The 21042-nt window shown below is 33.6% G+C and overlaps 1 protein-coding gene and 1 long non-coding RNA gene across 3 annotated transcripts; one reads left to right on the forward strand and one right to left on the reverse strand.

The window, feature by feature from the left end:
* The first annotated feature begins 4112 nt into the window (after positions 1-4112).
* LOC120351264 (RNA-binding protein 7) lies at positions 4113-16502 on the forward strand. 2 transcript variants are annotated; one of them, XM_039427844.1, is made up of 2 exons: positions 4113-4172; positions 15705-16502. In XM_039427844.1, exons 1-2 carry the CDS (start codon positions 4128-4130, stop codon positions 16320-16322), a joined length of 663 nt encoding a protein of 220 aa, XP_039283778.1. In that variant the 5' UTR covers positions 4113-4127; the 3' UTR covers positions 16323-16502. The 2 variants fall into 2 exon arrangements, with proteins under 2 accessions (XP_039283778.1, XP_039283777.1); XM_039427843.1 differs by lacking the exon at positions 4113-4172 and adding an exon at positions 12056-12453.
* LOC120351265 lies at positions 9656-11793 on the reverse strand. Its single transcript, XR_005571260.1, has 3 exons — positions 11701-11793; positions 11047-11118; positions 9656-9777 (listed from the first exon to the last, which is right to left on the reverse strand). It is a non-coding gene; the product is annotated as an uncharacterized LOC120351265 (long non-coding RNA).
* Positions 16503-21042: the final 4540 nt, after the last annotated feature.

The following is a 21042-nucleotide window of genomic DNA, read 5'->3' on the forward strand; positions in this document are numbered from 1 at the left end:
AAAGAACGCCTCTGACGGCTTGGTGAGTTTGTACCTGGTGAGGCACTCCCGGTAAATCACAGAAGGGTACCTAACCTAGGGACCCATTGGCCTAAAGACAGTGTGGTAGAACCTGAGGGAGACTACTGTGGTTTGCTGGTGAGTGATGTAGCTAGTGGGCTCTCCCCAGCTGATGGCAATATTCTGATGGCCTACAACCCCACCTACCCGGGGTTGAATTAGGAAGCTTGGCTGGACCTGCTAGCACTGGAGGAAGAGGCTAACTCAGCCTATTGGAAGGCCGACATTGAGCGCATCCACAGAGGCGCCCAAATCAGCCCAATCCAGAGTCCCAAAAAGAGGATGACGCGGCCAGTTCCCTGGAGAGGCTGCCACTGGACCTGTCGCCCCCGAGGGTCCAACTCCAGATCAAAGGACAGCTGAGAGTCAGAACCTCTACCTCCTCACCTGAGCTACCCCACCACCGGCACCCTTTGGCTTGGGCCACATAAACAATCATCACCCTTCCAGCAGGCGCTCCTCCTGCTACTAGCTCCAGGCCAATATGCATTGTCCCCAAGGATAACAATCATCCTTTCAGGAGTTTTAAAAATGACAAAATGTGAAGTGACAATAATAAAAATGTATTTGTACATTTTACAAATAGATTGATTGATTAGTAATAGCCTATCACCAAATTAAAACATTTTTCACACATAGGACATTGCACTGCAGCCTTATTTTACAATAAGGAAACTCTGTTTCTTCAGTAATCGATTTTTTCATTCCAACATAAGTGAATAGAACATAGAACAATAAATTGCATCACAGCCATCAAATTGAAGAAACATAGAAACTGTCAATGTATAGTTTTACAAATTTGATACATTAAACTTGAAAATCCAGCAATGTTTCCAGGGTCCAATGAATCAATGAAAATAATTTCCGACTTAAATAATTTAAGATTTGTTATGTTACAAGTTTTTATTTTGATATTAAGTTAAGTCAAAGAGGTTATGTTGTGTTTTCGTACATTGGCGAATCAGTTGCAGTTTCATTGAATGCCAGCAAAAAGTAGAAGATTACTTCTACTTACTCTCTTACTTCTTCACTGTGATGCCAGTGACAGCTCAGTAACAGTTATCACAGTGAACTGCTCTAACAGTTAAGTTACCAGCGCTTGTGCATACTCCTCTATGCTATATAGAGGTGCATTCCTACAACGAGACGCGCGTGCTGGGGCCCGTTTCACAAATGTACAAGTAGGTTATAAGTCTTGTTGCCAACCATGGTTTTAACGGTGTACACACGTACGTTTGCCTCGGGTGAGCATATGTGTATTGGCTTGCATTCGCACGTGTGGACACTGTTCGCTGAGGCATGTGGGCGAACCGGAACCCTGTCAGTATTTTGGTGTGCTCAAAGGCGCCTCGGGCGAGCATTGAATGTACGTGTGGACGCGATTTTGCCATACGGGTGAGGCAAAACGTTAACATTGAAGGCGTCATAACCTAATCCCAATGAATTAGGTTAATGAATGACAAATCAAATTGTGATCCAATAACTAATTGTAAATTGTAGGATTTTTCTAATTTTGTAGGATATGTGGATTGTCAAATATTTAAATAGAAACATGCATGGAGTATATAATTTGTATCATGGTTAACAAATTTAGAACTGTATAATTCAAGTGAAAATAGCTTCTCTACAGGGTTCCTACAAAAAAGTATAGCTCACATATTTTACTGTGGCTATCAAATCATCTTGTGTTTTTTTTATTATATCAATCAGAGTTGGTAATTGAAATTGTAATTTTCAATATGATATTATACGTTTTAAATAGCTAGGCTATCTATAGTGAGATATATTCAAACTTTGACAAGTATTCCTTGGTAAATCTTGAAGCTAATCTTTTGGAGAATCTTGTTTTGTCATGTGTATGGGCAGAGTTAGTTTAAAATGGACAGCAATTTGATTCAATTTATGGCTAATTTCGTTAAAGAAGACTGTCAATTTTGTGGGACAGTGTTAAGTGCTTTGATTAGGTCATCAAAACTTCTGGAATTATTGTAGAAATTTTCTTTTTTGACATTCAGAATAGATATTGGAAACCAACAAATGAATCGCCTAATGCCAATAATCTCAAAGTTAGGGCCAATCATTCTTGTAAAGTTATTGCTTTCCTCATAATCATATCATTTGTTTGAATAACTAGTTAAATTAGATTCAGTATATTCACAAAATAATGTTTTGACATCCCAATAAAGTTTGAATTGTCAATCTTATGTCATGTAGCAATTCATTTCCTTACTTCAACTTACTATCGTTCAACACACCAACATCGTTTGTTAAGTTTTATTTCTGATTTTATTATACAAGTCATTAAAATAAATACACAGCTGCATTTTGTAATAAAATTATCTCCAATGATGGAATGACGCCATTGTTGTCATGATATGGAAATTTACATCATGTCTTCCTGTCATCTGCAAATCAGATAGCTTTTTGAATGCCAAGGCATATGTGGAATGCGTCCACAAGGACGTACAGTGAATGCCGAGGCATGTGTACATACGATTGTTTGCGCGAATCTGTACGGACGTGTGTACAAGGCTTTTGGAGAACAGCTGGGGTCCGTTTCACAAAGGTACAAGTAGGTTAAAAGTCTTGTTGCCATCCATGGTTTTGGAGAACAGCTGGGGCCCATTTCACAAAGGTACAAGTAGGTTACAAGTCTTGTTGTAATCCATGGTTTTGGAGAACAGCTGATTACTAGCGTTTCACAAAAGCAGAATTGTAAACTTGTAGTTGCAATGAATTTCTACAAGTTGTGGGGGGTTATACCAGTCTCCTCGATGACGGCACTTATCTGAGGGTTAATTCCTGTTTGGGAAGTACCCTTGTCACACGAAATAGGGAAAAATGTCTAGAGTATACTAGATTATTTTCCTCACAATTAATCAAAGGATTAATTGTACTATTTTTTCTCAAGATCAAGTAACTCGATGATGGGTTACTATTAGCCTCTGAAATGAATATGATATTAGCAAATAAATAAGCTATAAGCAAGGTCGAACACAGGGTCACTAAGGAACAACATGTGATGACAAGTTGCATTTATTAAATTTACTAAATCATATGAGAATATTGTTGGTTCAATAAGTAATAAATGAATTTGATAATGAAGGGTTAAGCCCATAAACAATATAATTTGAATTTTTAAACGTTCTTTCAAGTTTATAAATTTATTAAGGATGAGCATGTAGTGCTTTCACCCAAGGGTTGCCCGACTCAAGTTTGGACAGTGTAACGTCAGAATTTTTACAAACGATATACCAGTTTGTCTATGGAAAAAATGAGTCGAAGAGATTTTGAAATAATGATATTATAAATCACTCACATTTGTATGGGCCCATAATATACACACACTCACTCATGAAGATTTGTTCACTGCATAGCTGGCATCTTTCGTCAGTCTGCATGGCATCATTTTAGGCTTCATTATTTGGCTCGCGATTTTAATAATTGATAACTCCTTTTTAACTGAGACTTGGTAATCAAATTAAATTCTAACATTACGGGAACTCTACATTAATTGAATTTAGCACTCTCACATAAATTTGACAATGAAACATTTAAAACGACAAAAAATAACAAATAGGAGTTACAAACGACTCTCCATTGGAATGCTCAGTTAATCTCTCTCTCTCTCTTCCTTCTTCTCAGAAATTGAGAAGCTAGGTTTCGGGAAGAAAAGGTCACATGACCAGTTAATGACCAATCACTGGTCAGAAAAACGAATCTACCAATAGAATGGCTACAAATGAAAAGAATGTGCTCAGGTGTGCCATATAGAATAAATAAATAATTTTACAAATAAAAACGAGAAAACAAGCAAAACAAATATAGGGGAACAATGAGCAGATTTTTCAGCAGGTCAGAATGTACAATAAACAACATAATAAAATTGAAAATTGAAGCAAGCAGTCAACAATCAGAAACAGACACGCCGGTTATCAGCTGACTGATAAGGTAGCCGGCTCAGTTTGCATCGAGAAACTAACCCTTATTGTAAACAAACATTCATTATGCTGTTATAGGTTATTCGAAAACCATTTACAACTGTTTGGGAATCTGCATCTTAATAAATGAATATATCATGGATTTTGTTGTTATTTCAACAGCCAATAAAGGTGGGTAGTTGTAATTTTTAGCTTATTATTATAGAAAGTTGATTATCAAAGCTGTTTGGCGAATCTCACTGTGACAAAGTTTACAAGTGATTTGCATGTTACAAACAAGTGTTTCACAAAGATTTTCATTGTAGCCAACAATTTTTGTCGAAATTACTTGTTTGTAACTATGAAATTTCTACCGAAGTGGAAAGCTATGTAAAGGATTTACAAGTGATTATTAAAATAATTTTTTATATTCAATATATATTTCAAATAATCAAAAATGCCCTATATTCCTCTATTATTCATTATTTTGGAAATATATGCATCAGGAAATTGAATTTAATAAATTTCCAAAATAGTTATTAATGTGTTACCTCATAGGTTATGTGAACTATAGTATATAGTATACATTATTTATAGTACATTCACTCTATATATATGAATAAATATATATATAAATAAATAAATAAATAATATATATATATATATATATATATATATATATATATATATATATATATATATATATATTTACAGAGTACATATACTGTGTAGGTTACAAATTCAGCAATAAATGAAGTAGACGAAGTAGACTGTACAAAAAACATTATATTTCTTCCAAATATTTTAATAGTGATTATTAAAAAGTACAAGTAACCTTTATAAAGGATGTAAAAAGGAAATCATCATGAAAATAGGTTATGTTTACCATTGAAGTACTTGTTGACTTGTAAAATTGTAAACTTGTAGATCATCAATTTTTGTGAAACGTGAGTACTTGTAAACTTGTAACTACAAGTACTTGTTTGTAACCATGGTTGGTAACAATACTTTTAAACGGTGTACACATGTACGTTTGCCTCGGGTGAGCATACGAGTATGGGCTTGCATTCGCACGTCTGGACATTGTTCGCTGAGGCATGTCAGCGAACCGGAACCCTGTCGGTATTTTGGCGTGCTCAAAGGCGCCTCAGGTGAGCATTGAATGTACGTGTGGACGCGATTTTGCCATACGGGTGAGGCAAAACGTAAACATTGAATGACAAATCAAATTGTGATCCAATAACTAATTGTAAATTGTGGTACTTTTGTAATTTTGAAGGATATGTGGATTGTCAAATATTGAAATAGAAACATGCATGGAGTATATAATTTGTATCATGATTAACAAATTTGGAACTGCATAGTTTAAGTGAAAGTAGCTTCTCTACAGGGTTCGTACAAAAAAAAATTTAGCTCACATATTATCATCTTACTGTGGCTGTCAAATCATCTTGTGTTTGTTTTATGTTATCAATGAAAGTTGGTAATTAAAATTGTAATCTTCAATATAATATGTTCAGATAGCTAGGCTATCCATAGAGAGATTAATTTAAATTTTGAACTAGTATTCCTTAAAGTTAAATCTTGGAGCTAATCTTTTGGAGAATCTTGTTTTGTCATGTGTATGAGCAGAGTAAGTTCAAAATGGGCAGCAATTCAGTATTTGATTCAATTTATGGCTAGTTTCGTTAAAGAAGACTGCTAATTTTGTAGGACTGTGTTAAGTGCTTTGATTAGGTCATTAAAACTTCTGGAATTATTGTAGAATTTTTTTTGAGATTCAGAATAGATATTGGAAACCAACAAATGAATCACCTAATGCCAAGAATCTCAAAGTTAGGGCCAATTGTTCTCCAAAGTCGCAGAATTAGTCGTTGAATTAGACTCAGTATATTAACAAAATAATGTTTTGACATCCTAATAAAGTTTGAATTGACAATCTCATAACATATGTCATGTAGCAATTTTTTTCCTTACTTCAACCTACAATGGTTATGAAAAATTTACATCTACCATGTCTTCGTGTCGTCTGCAAATCAGATAGCTTTTTGAATGCCGAGGCATACGTGGAACGCGTCCACAAGGACGTACAGTGAATGCCGAGGCATGTGTACATACGATTGTTCGCGCGAATCTGTACGGACGTGTGTACAAGGCTTTACCTTTGTGAAATAGGCCCCTGATGTTGCTCCCCATTTGGTTTTGTAACGTCTCGTAGTCGCAGAATAGGTACAGAATGGAAACTTGTGATTAATCGCCTATCTAACCAATGCTTTTTACATAACGCCAATACTAAACACGTCACGTGACCTTGGGAAGTTCCAATCCTGGTCTTCTGATTGGCTCGTGGCAGTGAACAAGATCAATTGATCCGGATCATTAAAGTGATCCGAACCTACCACCAATACTATTACAATGCGGCGCTTCCTAACAAGATGGCGGATTTTAGCGTCAGGGTACTAGCCAATTTTCCGTACTGTATGTATACTGTGTCGTAGTTTCCTACTTTGTACTCTGCCATCTGGATCTGGTTGGTCGTTGCAACTGCAAATACATATAGCCTTGTACACACGTCCGTACAGATTCGCGCGAACAATCGTATGTACATATGCCTCAACATTCACTGTACGTCCTTGTGGACGCGATCCACGTATGCCTCAGCATTCAAAAAGCTATCTGATTTGCAGACGACACGAAGACATGGTAGATGTAGATTTTCCACAACATGACAACAATGGTGTCATTCCATCATTGAAGATAGTTATCACAAATTGCAGCAGTAACATTTTATTTCAATGACTTATATAATAAAATCAAAAATAAAACTTGACAAACGATGTTGGTGGGTTGAACGATTGTAGGTTGAAGTAAGGAAATAATTGCTACATGACATAATATTGACAATTCAATCTTTCTTAGGTTGTCAAAACATCATGTTGTTAATATACGGTACTGAATCTAATTCAACTAGTTATCTAAACAAAAAATGATATCATCATGAGGGAAGCAATAACTCCACAAGAACGATTGGCTCTAACTTTGAGATTCTTGGCATTAGGCGATTCATTTGTTGGTTTCCAATATCTATTCAGAATATCAAAAAAAGAAAAATTCTACAATAATTCCAGAAGTTTTGATGACCTAATCAAAGCACTTAGCACTGTCTCACAAAATTGACAGTCTTCTTTAAGGAAATTAGCCATAAATTGAATCAAATACTAAATTGCTGCCCATTTTAAACTAGCTCTGCTCATATACATGACAAAACAAGATTCTCCAAAAGATTAGCTTCAAGATTTACCTTCAAGGGAATACTAGTTCAAAGTTTGAATAAATCTCTCTATAGATAGCCTAGCTATCTAAAACATATAATATCATATTGAAGATTACAATTTTAATTAACAACTCTGATTGATAACATGAAACAAACACAAGATGATTTGATAGCCACAGTAAAATAATATTTGAGCTATACTTTCTTTTAGGAACCCTGTAGAGAAGCTTTTTCCACTTAAATTATGCAGTTCTAAATTTGTTAATCATGATACAAATTATATACTCCATGCATGTTTCTATTTAAATATTTGACAATCCACATATCCTACAAAATTACAAAAATCCTACAATTTACAATTAGTTATTGGATCACAATTTGATTTGTCATTCATTAACCTAATTCATTGGAATTAGGTTATGACGCCTTCAATGTTTACGTTTTGCCTCACCCGTATGGCAAAATCGCGTCCACACGTACATTCAATGCTCGCCCGAGGCGCCTTTGAGCACGCCAAAATACCGACAGGGTTCCGGTTCGCCCACATGCCTCAGCGAACAGTGTCCACACGTGCGAATGCAAGCCCATACACGTATGCTCACCCGAGGCAAACGTACGTGTGTACACCGTTTAAACTTTTGAGTCAGTGACTCGAGTGACCCAGAGCCGAACAAAATGGCGGCTGACCCGGGGCAGACTAGTGATCCCATGGAACGACAACCAGACATCGACCGGTCGATGCTGTTTGGCGCGTACTTTTGAATATTCGGATGGCGCGAATATTTGAATAAAACACACACACTGGTGTGACACTAAAAGTAAGTTGTTTTGCAAAACAAACATGGCTCATGCTGTAATAAATGAGTTTATTCTAGGAGAATTGGATAAGGAACAGAATAACAATAATAATAATTATTATGATGCACCAAACATTGTAGGGCCAGTTGCTGCGGTTGTTGTGGAGGAATTGGGAAATCCTTTAAGGGTTTTCAATGAATTATTCCAACAGGAATGTAATAATACGAGACCTCACAACTTGGGTTATTTTGAAATTATAATATCACTTTATAATATGAGTGAGTTTAAAAGCCATTTTAGAATGTCTTAGCAAACCATGCAGATAAAAGATTCCATACTATTATCATCAGAATCTTTCCACTGAAATTTTGTAAACATGGTTAATGTAGCATTATTCTATTCAGGTCACCTACTGAGAACATACCAAGTGGGTCGCGGTGTAGATTTTGGATTCTTGTTTAATAATCATTATATATTATGGGACCATATTTTTTGGCGTCATCAAAGAGACCACTGGACTAGTCTTCATTGAATGAAAATAATACCATTCTCCCTAGAAATATATTTTGGCTGCTTTTAAATTGTATAAAAATGAAAGAAAAACTTATTTACTTTCGACATTTTAAAAGAACCAAAATGAGTTTAGAAATAGAGCCAACATTACATTTTCTAAACCAAATTTTTATAAAAACATTTTGAGAGACTAGTTTCTGTTGTTGCACCATTTCTCTCAAGTTGTTACTCATCTCAAGTAACTGGTTTGTTATTTTATTCGAAATTGACTATATCATTTTTTATGATGGAATCAGTGCTGTAGACTATTTCAAATTATTATCATTTATTTCCAATGACCAGGCATTCCTGGATAGATCGATCACGTCTTCAGTTATAGGATGGTCATAGTTGACTCGACCCAACTATAGGCCCGCCACAACGTAGACCCACGCTAATCCATGAAAAGCAACCCACACCGTGGGATGTTTTGTAAACCATTGCTAAGCTTCTCCAGACATCTGTGTAATACATGCAATGAATAATCCACTTGTCAGCTGATTGATTATGAATAATTCTATAGCAATGGTTTACAAAACATCCCACAGCGTGGGTTGCTTTTCGTGGATTAGCGTGGGTCTACTTTGCGGCGGGCCATATGAGCGTATAATAGAGGTACTGTAAGATATAGGCCATACGAAAAACCAAACATGGTGTATTTCAAATCGAAAATTGGTGGATTGTTTGTTTGTTTTTTATTAAATTCCAATTTTAAAAAGATTTACATCAACATTTTTAGGTGCTCTTAGAAGTTATAGGAAGGAGAATTAATCAGCCTGCAAATATAAAAATACCTCTTGAGGAGAAAATACTTTTTACAGTTTGGATGTTGAGCAAACCAGAGACATTCTTAGCTGCTGATGACAGATATAATTTTTCTCAAAGTACTGCTCATAGAACATTCTATGAGATAGTGGATGTCATTGCAGCTTCAGTAGATGAACATGGTCGACACCCTTGCAGCAACAAAAGTCATCTGATGTAATTAATAATAATAGCCTTTACCAACTTCATAACTTGTGCTTGAACTTCTTGATAAGAACTGTTCTTGATAAGAACTTCCTTTAATACAAGATTATCACCGGGTTGCACAACGGTCTGTTAACTTTTAATCCCAAATAAATTTCACTTTTGTTGCATCAGTAGTCCACACATGACCCTCTGTGGTGACTTCTGTAACATAAAGAAAACAATGATATTAAAACACCATTAAGTAGTGAACATGATTGACTTCCATAAGGTAGGTCTACTAAGCATTATGTTATAATTACAAGTAGTGCAGTCTATATACAGTGGTGCTTGCAAAATACATTGTAGTTCTTAATTTTCAATATGTTATAAATCACTCTCAAACAGGCTGTATCATTGCCACTTTTTTGAAGTTGTCTTTTGAAGGAAACTTCAAGCTTGGCTACAAAATCTTACAGAAGCTTGATTAAATTACACCGGAAGAGTAGCTCAAATTATGTTATAATCACATATAACATAGAAGAAACGCGTCTATAGTGAGGTCACGTTATATTGGCAGTAGAGTAATATAGAAGAACAACGTTGCCGATTCTCTGCCTTTTATAGCTGATACCAGTATATCTTATGTAACTGTTCATTCTTCTTTAGAACAATCAATTTATTGTACTCATCAAGTGAATTTACTTTTCAATAAATAATACACTTGCATAATTAGATTGAAAATTTTGTTAATAATTAACAATTATTGATCATATTTCAACATTGTAAAAAATCTGGCAAAGGATAGCAACACCAATGTTAATCAAATACTGACTATCCTAGGAAAAATTAAAGGTTACAAATTTTCCTAAACATTTTATTCGTCTCACAGTTTTAGAGATTTCTCTATACTGTAAGTCTTCTATGTTTTTCTCTATATCTTCTTTAGTATTGACGAAAAGACAGACTTCTTTCAATTGTGGAGTAGCTTGGTTTAAGTTTTCAAAATGCAATGGGTTTAAAGCTGCATATTATACACCAAAGTTTTCACAGATTCTTCTATAAAAAAGTTGTTGATTATCTTTAAAAATTTGCTGTTCTCAAACAATGTAGAGCAACAAGAGCTGTCAAAATTTTCGCTAAGAAAGCATAGTCTGCATGGACTTGTAATGAAGGAAAATTTTGTTGGCAACTTTCTCAGTGTTTAGAATGTATGGTAAACAAAAATCATGTTAGATAGAGGGATATTCACAAGTTGAGGAAGCAATTTTGCTGTAATTTTAACATATTGCCATAATTTGTTGAAAACTTTTAATGACAACTCTAATGTAAAAGCTTCAAGTTTTTAGCTTAGCATAAATTATCACAGTATCTACAAAAAATAGCAGCAGAATATGGTAAAATTATTTATACCAATGTGACTACTATCACTAATCGTTATTACGGTATGTGATAGAAATTATATTATAAGAGGATTGCATGAAAGCGCCTTACCTGCTGCTAAACCAGCCATCTCGATGTGGCCATAGTTTTGTTTCAGATAGGACTGGAAGAAGTCCAAGCTGCCTGTAAAAAAAATCATAAAGTTTCAGTACTTGAGCTATTAAATTTAAATTAAAATCAATCTTTATGAAATGCAGAGGACCTGCATAGCAAATAAAATTATTCTTATAGAAAGCAAGAGATAATTTTTATAATCTTTATAATGCATAGGCCTATTCCATAGAATAACAAACTTTTTAATGAAATGAAAATGAGTGAAGTTTATTAGGTTTAAGTTTATGTTTAGCCGATTAAGTATTCTGAAATTTGATAATGAAATTCTATTTATTTTTTAATAAATTATGTCATAAACAAAATACGAATAGGTATTGAGGTTAAACAGCTATGAAAATCTAAGAAGTAGCCAAAATCAAAAGTAAATATTTCAATGCTATTTAAATGGATCAATAACTTTCATGACCACACAGAATAATATTAACAAAATATTATATTATTTATTTATTATTCACAATTTCCTTGATGAACACTAAAAAGCCTACTGTAACAGTTTTGGATAACGTAGATCACGTCATGAGCACAAATATATTTTAATATAATAGTTATACTAAACTAATAATATTGTCAAAATGCAATTAATAAACTTACCAGCCAATAATGTGTGAATTTCCTCCTTTCCAATTATTTTATAAAATATGCCTTCAAAACAAACTCATGTTTGTATTCGTAATAATCCTCCATATTTGCATTTAGTTGTGTTGTTTACTTGACTGCAGACCAGAGCAGACGATGCGAAACTTTCAACCAATAGGAGCGCTCCGATTCCGGGTGACTCGAGCTAGAACTTCGTAGCCCGTACTATTTGTCGGGTCACGATTCCTGACCCGGGCTAGAAAAATCAAAGATGGCGACCGGGTGATGAACTGTCAAAAGCTCCCATGAAACGCGGGTCACCTAGCTCGAGTCACTCGAGTCATTGGAGCAGTGTATCCCTGAAGACGCTCATTATTTTGTAAACAAGCATACAAATACAATATTTGTGACTTTCATTACGGTTTATTATATACATTTCTCATGAAATGTAATTTATTATAATATTCTCATTCAACATATCAGAGTCGTTATCAAGTCGTTTTAACAGTTTTCTTTGTAGATTCTTCATGAAGATACAAACTGTGAAGACAATACTACGTAAAGTAGCATTCATTTAGATTTCATAACCTAAATTGAATACAATAATTATTAGTTTACTATGCACAAAAGTCAATAATAATTGTTATAAACTGAAAATAATTTTTATTTATTAATTTACTCATTATGGAAGACGATTATCGACGTATTTATGTTGGCAATTTACCTGAGAAAGTCGACGAAGAACTGCTTTATGAATTATTTATTCAGGTAACTATCTAACATAATTATTTAGACACAAATCACACTACCTCAACTCAAATCGTACGATTTCAGTCGAGGATATCATTGTCTTATCTAAAATCATAAAACATAATTTTTATTAAGCATAACCTCACTTGTATTAAAAATGCATGGTACTATGATGTATCTCAAGTCGAGGCTCTACTCAGTCTCACAGTCGCGAGGTCGCGGAGACTAGAATCGACTGGTCTGAGTGTCGCCATTACATTGCGACATTGTGAAAACACATGCTGCGTCGAGAAGACACTAGAGTCGCAGTCTCTTGCAACGTAGTAGAAGGTGTAGAGAGAATAATGGAGGATATTTTGAATTTCGTTGAATACAGTATATCAATTTTATTTAATCAATGGACAATGATTATTCATATGGACTATATCCACAATACTTCCAATTGATGTTAATGATTCATGATAATTTTAGAATAGAAATTTTAAAAAAATAACTAATTTATTTTTAACCTTCTAATATTCAATGTAGGCCTATGTTTAGGCTGGGACAGATAATAAGAGTTATTGAGAGCACAAAACAGGTAGGCCTATCATTAGGCCACAGAGAATACTACATGACATGATAATTATTATACTCAGGTATTTTTTATGGAAAATAAATGGATTTGATTTGATGCATTATAGTGGATAGAAAATATTCATTAGAGGATGAACTTTGTCACAGACTTAACACATGTTTTACCTAGGAATCACCAAGAAAGCGGTTTCTGGGGTGCTCTTCTTGAAAATTTTCATTTTTTAACACTCTAGTTTTGAAATTTTCCTGGAAAATTCATACTCATTCGATAGTTTATAAAATGGCAAAGCTTTTTCATTATTGAAAAAATAATAATGTTACTGTGAAAAAAAATCAAGAAAAAACTGTTTGAAAAGTTTAGATTTTAACTCGACTTTGAACTTTTTTCAACTTGAATCTCAATAACAATTGCAGATACGAACTTCTATCCAGTTTCATTGAATTTCTCAGCCAAATTTCCTATAGAAAAAGTATTTTTACGCCCTCAATCACTCGACACAAAGCTATCAAATTGTAGACAATTATTCACACTCAAACAAGATAAGTCTCGTTTTTAATAAAAAAATCGTATTTAAACTGAAATTCTGATTCGAGGATTTGAGCTAGACACCTGTATTTGGTCTCATTCAAAAGATAATCAAAAAAGGAAGTTTTTGCGCTATAAAAATTATTTCGTACCCTGGAAAAAAATCGAGAAAAATGTGCCTGAAGTTTTCAAAAAAACTTCAAAAATCACTCTTTTTTACTTTGACCGCTAAAAATTACTTCTCAATAATCGACTTTGGCATGTTTTATACATCAAATCAATGTGAAATTTTGTCCTCTTTTCAACGATGTCCTTAAAATTCACTTAAAACCAATGGTTCTTGAGATATTGACGATTCAATGACTGGAAGTACGCCTACTTGAAAAATATCGAAAAATCGATATATCTCGAAAACGAAGGTCGATAGGAGAAAATTTTACTGAACATTTTTTGTTGCAAATTGCATGTAGAATCTATGGTAGCCGGGGTTTACACCTTATCTGGGACACTCTGTATACACAGTATATCTAGTATACATTATATTATATAGTACATCTACTATATATATACAGAGTACATATAGTGTGTATGTTACAAATTCAGCAATAAATGAAGTAGACTGTACAAAAAACATTATATTGCTTTCAAATATTTTCAAAGTAGGTAATTATTGAAAAGTACAAGTAACCTTTATAAAGGATGAAAAAAGGAAATCATCATGAAAATAGGTTATGTTTACTATTGAAGTACTTGTAGACTTGTAAAATTGTAAACTTGTAGATCATAAATTTTTGTGAAACGTGAGTACTTGTAAACTTGTAACTACAAGTACTTGTTCGTAACCATGGTTGGTAACAATACTTGTACCTTTGTGAAATAGGCCCCAGTAAGCGTCACTAGTGAGAAGAAGTTGATGTTTTTGGTTTTGACACTTTATGGTTCCTAAGCCTTCCTTCTCAAAGAAATACTAGAATTCATAACAGCAACTTATTGATTCCATCATTGATTCTGATGGATCATGATTCTAGAAACCTATAGACCTATATTTATATGTGTGAGTTGAAAATGTCATATACTTAATGTCCAAGAAAATTGTAGTGATACAAACCAAAGGTGGGATAAAGTTGGAGTAAAATATAGAGTTTAAGTAAAACTTATAAATCAATTAAAAAAGGCCCAAGTTAATTGGTGTTGTATTAGGACGTATAGAATGAAATTATTCTCAAGGGGGAAGTCAAAAGATATATAGTCCTAATTAGACCCAATTCAAATCTGAATTTCCTCCAAATTTTGTAGAGAAAAAAAGCCTAAAAAATGAAGACCCAATTTGTTTTATCTCTTTTCTGTATAGGGCTACTTTTTATAGATATAGAAAGAAAAATGAAAATGTCAGTACTCTTTTTGAATTATTTAATCACAACATGTTTCGGACATTGATGCCATTTTCAAGTGATATGTCGTATTTTCATCACATGGAAATGGCATCAATGTCCGAAACATGTTGTGATTAAATAATTCAAAAAGGCTACTGAGATTTTTATTTTTCTTTCTATTTCCAATTTTTTTGTATTAGAAGACAAGTTATCTTCAGGAGGAATGATCAGAAGATGTAGCTAAGCCTAATTAAAAACTTGATTTTTTTTTAAATTTGGGTTTCTCTAAGAATTTTCTTAGGCTTTCAAAAATTGCAATTAAGTAACTCAGCTTACTCTTAAACCCTATCTTAAAATTAAAAAAAACATTAACTCCAATATTTTTGAGCATTTAAAAAAAAAATCAATTTCTAATTGTTGAATACAGCAGAATTATAATACAAAATATTCAATTGGATCGGAATTTCCCACAACAAAAAGTACATGGTGACTGTACTTTGTTAACTAGGAAAGTTACTGAAAAACTTACAGTGTGTCAAAGGCAAGTAACAATAGGATTAGGCCTACATTGAAAACTTCAGGTTTTTCTCGGAATAAAGTAATATTACTCTTATAGTATCATTGCAATGGAATGTTTAAAACATGCTTTTGAGATATGTATCCATTGCGTTCACACATATCACTCTTCTGTGTGGACCAATTCATGCTATCAAAAAGTTTATCTTGAATAATATGCCGTACTCCACCATGTTTCTTATTGTATTTTTCTCATATTATTGTATTTTATTTCTCAGGCAGGACCCGTGGAAGAAGTATCCCTCCCAAAAAAACCCGATGGAAGTCCAAAGCAATTTGCATTCATACTCTTCAAGCAAGAGTGTTCTGTCATTTATGCCAAAGAACTATTTGAAACGACAAGGCTATTCGGCAACCCTCTCAGAATTGAGCCAAAGATGAAGGATGCGGCTGACAGGGTGCGGGAGCAAGTGGAGAAACTTCCTGATGTGAACGGTTTGAACGTTTTGAGAGGTTTCGGGGGAGATAGAAGGAATCCTTCGCTGGAAGATGAACTTAGTCGACGACAGACTGATGATGGACAGAGAGGTGCATTTGCGCCGCCTAACTTTGAACAGTTATTACAGATGGGCCAGCAACTTCAGCAATCCATTCCATCTTTCCGCACAATGATCAATCAGCCAAACTATTATCAGCAATCTGATTTGTCGATGATGCCTGATCACAGGCGGCGAGGTGCTGATCATCATCAGGCTAGAAATAGACATGTGATGCATCATCCTTATAGGGACGAAAGACCGCCGAGGTCTGATCAAAGACATAATCAGCATGGTGGTGGTCGTTACCATCAATATGGTGGTCATCATCAACGAGAAAGAAAGGGTAGGCGACATTAAAATAATATGCTAAAGTGAGGTACTGGAGCTGAACTGTTTCTCCATACCTGATCATTTTCCAAATGAATATTTGAATTTTTTCAAAATTGAATATTTTCCAAATACATCTCATTTTCAAAAGCATAATTCAATCTTGCTTGTGTAATTGAATTAAAGGTAATTATTTTTTTCATGTTTCAATTCTCATTTTCTATTCATTCCATTTTTCAAGCTCCCTCACTAAAACATTTGGACTGTTGTATAAATTATGATTTGAACCGTTTTGGGTTTAAAAGCCTGTGGTACTTTTCTGTAAGTTGTGTAATTCTGAATGATGAAATAAATAGGATATTCTCCCTCATTAGCTTTTCTAGAAGGTTTCTCTTTGAAAATTAATACATTTCAATTCAAATTGCCACCTACATCATCATGACGAGGACACGTCTTAGTTCCTTCTCTTATTCTTAAGAGAGTTATTCTTAATTAGGACTCTCTCTTATTCTTAAACAGGCTTCGTTGGGAACTCATATAACGAGTACAGTGGACTGTTCAGGAGATAGTCTTTCATAGTTCTTCTGAAAATGAATGGCTTTTCTTTCTCTTTGATATTTTTTGGCAGAAGATTATAAAATTTACATTCCTGATTACGTGGCTGTCTTTTGGTTTTTTGTAGCTTATCAAATGGAATTTCCGAGTGTTAAAATAATCATAACACTTTCTCTGCATTCACATTACATTGAATTATCAGTCTCCTTGTTGAAACACAGTTCCTCACTTACGTTCAATGACTATTCAATTAGAAGTTTGATAAATTGGCAGTACTTTTTTAGATTTACCGGAAGACGTTGTAGTCTAATCTTCTCCAACTGTAACTTATATTTTTCCTTTAAAATTAATAATTCGACTACAAATTAGAGAATCGTATCGTAAAGACTTGAATCCAAAAAGTGTTCTCCAACGATTTCCATTTTCATGAATTAGGTGAAGAAAACATTCATGTCAAGTCCATCAACGTGTTTTTTTTAATTTCTTTAATTTAATTTTTTAATGTAGCCTATAGTAAAAAAATCTGCTCATTAAAATGAGTTGTCTGACAATATAAGTAATCGTTACATTACACAACTTGGACATTCGTAGATTTTTTGTGTGTACGTACGTCCCTATACTTGAAATCATCATCGAAGATAATTTTGTAAATATTTTTTGGAATCAATGTATTTCCATTGTTAGAAGTTTCCACATTGAATTCTGTTTTAATTCAACGGTGCCGGTAATCTGCTGTTGGGATAAATATTATATTTTTGTGAAATTGTAGAGATATTGATATCTATTAGAAAATCTTGATGAGTCTGAATATTAATACCTTATTCCTAAGTTCATAGAAATCTCATCCCCATTAATGTAGAAATATGTAACCAGCCTTTCAAGTCCAGAGCTTATCTCATTTACAATCTTTTTCATAACAGTGTCAAAAAGTGTTGGAGTTGGGCATTATCTTGATCGAATTCTCTTTTCATACTTCCTGAATGAGGAGGCCTAGGTTGTAACTTATTTGAAATTCTGCGCTTAGCTATGAATAACGATATAACAAATCCTTAATAACTTCTTTCATTGCGAACGCTATTCTTTTGAGGGTAACATTTAGAGCTGTGTATAATAAACTATTCCCTTGTCAAACTTGAACTATGAATTTCTGAATGATAATATCTTCCATTTTGAGATAGTGTCAGTTTTAAATTGAATATTTCGAGCCCTTTTCAAATTCAAATATTTGAAGGAAAATTTAAATAGGCAGTAATGTTGAAAAGCTCATGTTTCTCACAAGAATCGCTCATTGATCCTTGTGATAACCAGTAATCCGCTTGATACCGTAAGTATAGGTACGGTAGGCCTACAATTTATAATGAATTCAAATTTTTTGCTGAGGGTGATGTCCACATGAGCTACAGGCTTTTGCGTGGGGATGAGATATGAGACTAATGAGAGTTAAAACTAAAAAGCCCACTGTAATTTAAAATTGATTTGATTCTTTCAAATTCATAATAGGCTATAATTTTATTGACTTCTAATTGGTTGGCCATTCTAGAACAATTAAATACTATTATTCTTCACTCATTCATGATGCATTCTTTAGCATCCAGATAGATTAATGCAGCTTTGTACAGTTCAAATTCATCTGAATTTGTTTGAGTGGATTAATTTACATTAATTAGAGCAAGGTCTATAGAAAGAGGTCTGAACACGCGGCCATATTGACATTTGTTTACTCGCTCTATTAAGCGATGAGCTAATGACTAGCGAAGGAGCTAGTATAAGAAAGATAGTCTGCTATAATTTTAAAAGACTATTCTATTTTATAAGCCTGCTAGAAAATCCTATTCTAATATCATAAAATATAGTATAATTAAAACACCCGATTTTATAATTAATGTGGTCAAAATTACCGGTAGCATTGGTCTCCTGATCCTGACCTCATTCTATATAGACCTTGAATCAAAGTAATGAATAAAAATAATTAACACAAATTTGGTGAATCATGGGAAAAAATATGTTATCAATAATGTAAATAATAATGTAGCATGTAGGCTACATATTGTACAATATAATATGATCAAAACTTATTACTTAATTCAATCTTTGTATTGCATCCATACATGAAACCGGTTAGTCTATATAAGCGACTTCCCGTTGATAAAGCGTTTCCTCCTCCTCTTATATTAGGTACTTCTTAAAATTAATATAGCCCGGAATATAAACCAGAATATAAACCGCAATATAACCAGGCATGTACTAAATCGAGGTTGAATGCTTTTCATGAACGTATCAAGGGATCAAGGATGGTATATAGCAAGTTGCCTCGTACGCGCATGAGATGGCATGAGCCAGGAAGTCGGACTGCGACCTCTCGGCCGGCAAACGCCGGCTTCCTTTAAGAATTACATACAAAACATCGCGTCAAATATCAATTCCTCACATGAAAACCGCTGTATTGATGAAAAATATGAATATGCGATTCAATTCAGAAAGAAAATAGCTTTACATCAATATGTAATTTGAAAACATTAATTAATTTCCAAAAGTATAGAAAATACTTGAATCTATTACTAGGTATATTATTATTCAATCCGTAGAACCGATTCATCAGTGAAAAGGGTAGTACCGTACCTAAATTATTTGTTTTGGACTTATTTTGAACAATAATATGACAAAATGAAGAAAACAAATATAATTTTTAGCTGGTCATCGAATTATATTCAGAAATGATTGTTTTTTATTTGACAATCGTTTGTGAAAGTAAATAGTGTCAGCGCCCGGAATGCTACTGAGTAGTCGCAAAGCATTATTCTGTATAATAATGACTATTTGTTTAGGACTATACTCATTGACAAATACCTAGAATAAATTTAGGGAATTCATTAGACTGATCATAATATTACAAGCTAATTTAGATCGTTGAACTGTCTGGCTACCAATAAGATTATGTCAGTTGTCTACTGGAAAGCGTAATGCCAACACATAGCTCTTTTATACCGTACCTAGTGTTTTTGTTTCAACTCAATGCAGTATTATTATTGACGATTGTTAGTATTTTTCATTGATGACTGTTATTAATATTAATCATGCCAGTTAATGAAGTAGGCCTAATGTACATTCTGATTATCAAGTGAGTTCTGCGTTTTTTCTATGTGGTTATTCTGTGTAATGTGCGTGAATGAAATTGTTTGATGGTAGGTTTCGAGCTTTATTTTCAGTATTTTTTTATATATATAATAATCGTTTAAAATGCCAGGAGAAAGGTGTGCAGTTGTTAAACTTATTAATAAGTTTATTTCATCAACCTTCTAGTCGTGACCCTAAATGTCTCTGGTGTTCGTCGTGAACCTGGGACTGAAAACCCACTTTTTCCATCAATTATTTAAAGCAAAATGTTATTTTTGATTTCAATGTGTCCATGGATACTCAATTTTCATGGCAAAAACCATTGCAAAGAGCACTTGTGTAAAGCAAGAATAGAGCTTAATTTATTTTAATTCAGTATTCTTTTACTAACTATAAATTTGAATACCATTGTTAGTTTCTCATGAAATGTTTCAACTACCTTAGAGTATGGTAGTGAAATGCACTCTTATTTCTTGATGAAATAACAGCATTGAAAGTTGTAATTTTTTGTTCATAATTAGGATAGAAATCTATATAATGGTTTAATGATGTTAATACATTCTTAGGGCAGATTTAGATTGGTTATTTTTGTGATAATGTTAGGAAACCGTTGATGGATTCGCAATGTTGTTGTTGATAAAATTACGTTAATAAATCATCAGAGAAATATCCTAAAATTCCTAAAGAAGTTGTTAGATCTTTCCACAAACAAAGGACCTTCATGAGGAAGAAATTTCTTAATGATAATCTAAATAAAAGGAAGAACTACAACGACGCGACAACAACTACTACTATTTTTTTAGTACAACGACGCGAGAAAAAGTACAAAAAACTCGTTTGAAATAGTTTTTATTGAATCGAATCATGTACTCAAACGATTTGTTTTAGACTCGCTAGTAACATTTATAGGATTTTTACTGATAATTTGCTTTGATATTGTTTCAAAGAGGATAAAATTCTGAACATTTTGATGTCATTCACTTCTATGTAGTGTTGATGGTTAATTTGCTATAAGGGCTCAAAGTTAGGCATTATTACGTTTGAATACGTGTTAAGCCGGACCGAGAGGTCGCAGCATGAC

Source organism: Nilaparvata lugens, chromosome 5 (genome assembly GCF_014356525.2).
Source record: "Nilaparvata lugens isolate BPH chromosome 5, ASM1435652v1, whole genome shotgun sequence".
Taxonomy (NCBI): Eukaryota; Metazoa; Arthropoda; class Insecta; order Hemiptera; family Delphacidae; genus Nilaparvata; species Nilaparvata lugens.

Excerpts from the sequence above, each read along its gene's own strand:
- LOC120351264 (XM_039427843.1), top strand. The coding sequence starts at position 12,370 with ATGGAAGACGATTATCGACGTATTTATGTTGGCAATTTACCTGAGAAA. Across the intron at positions 12,454-15,704 it reads TTTATGAATTATTTATTCAG|GCAGGACCCGTGGAAGAAGT; the intron begins GTAACTATCTAA and ends TTTATTTCTCAG.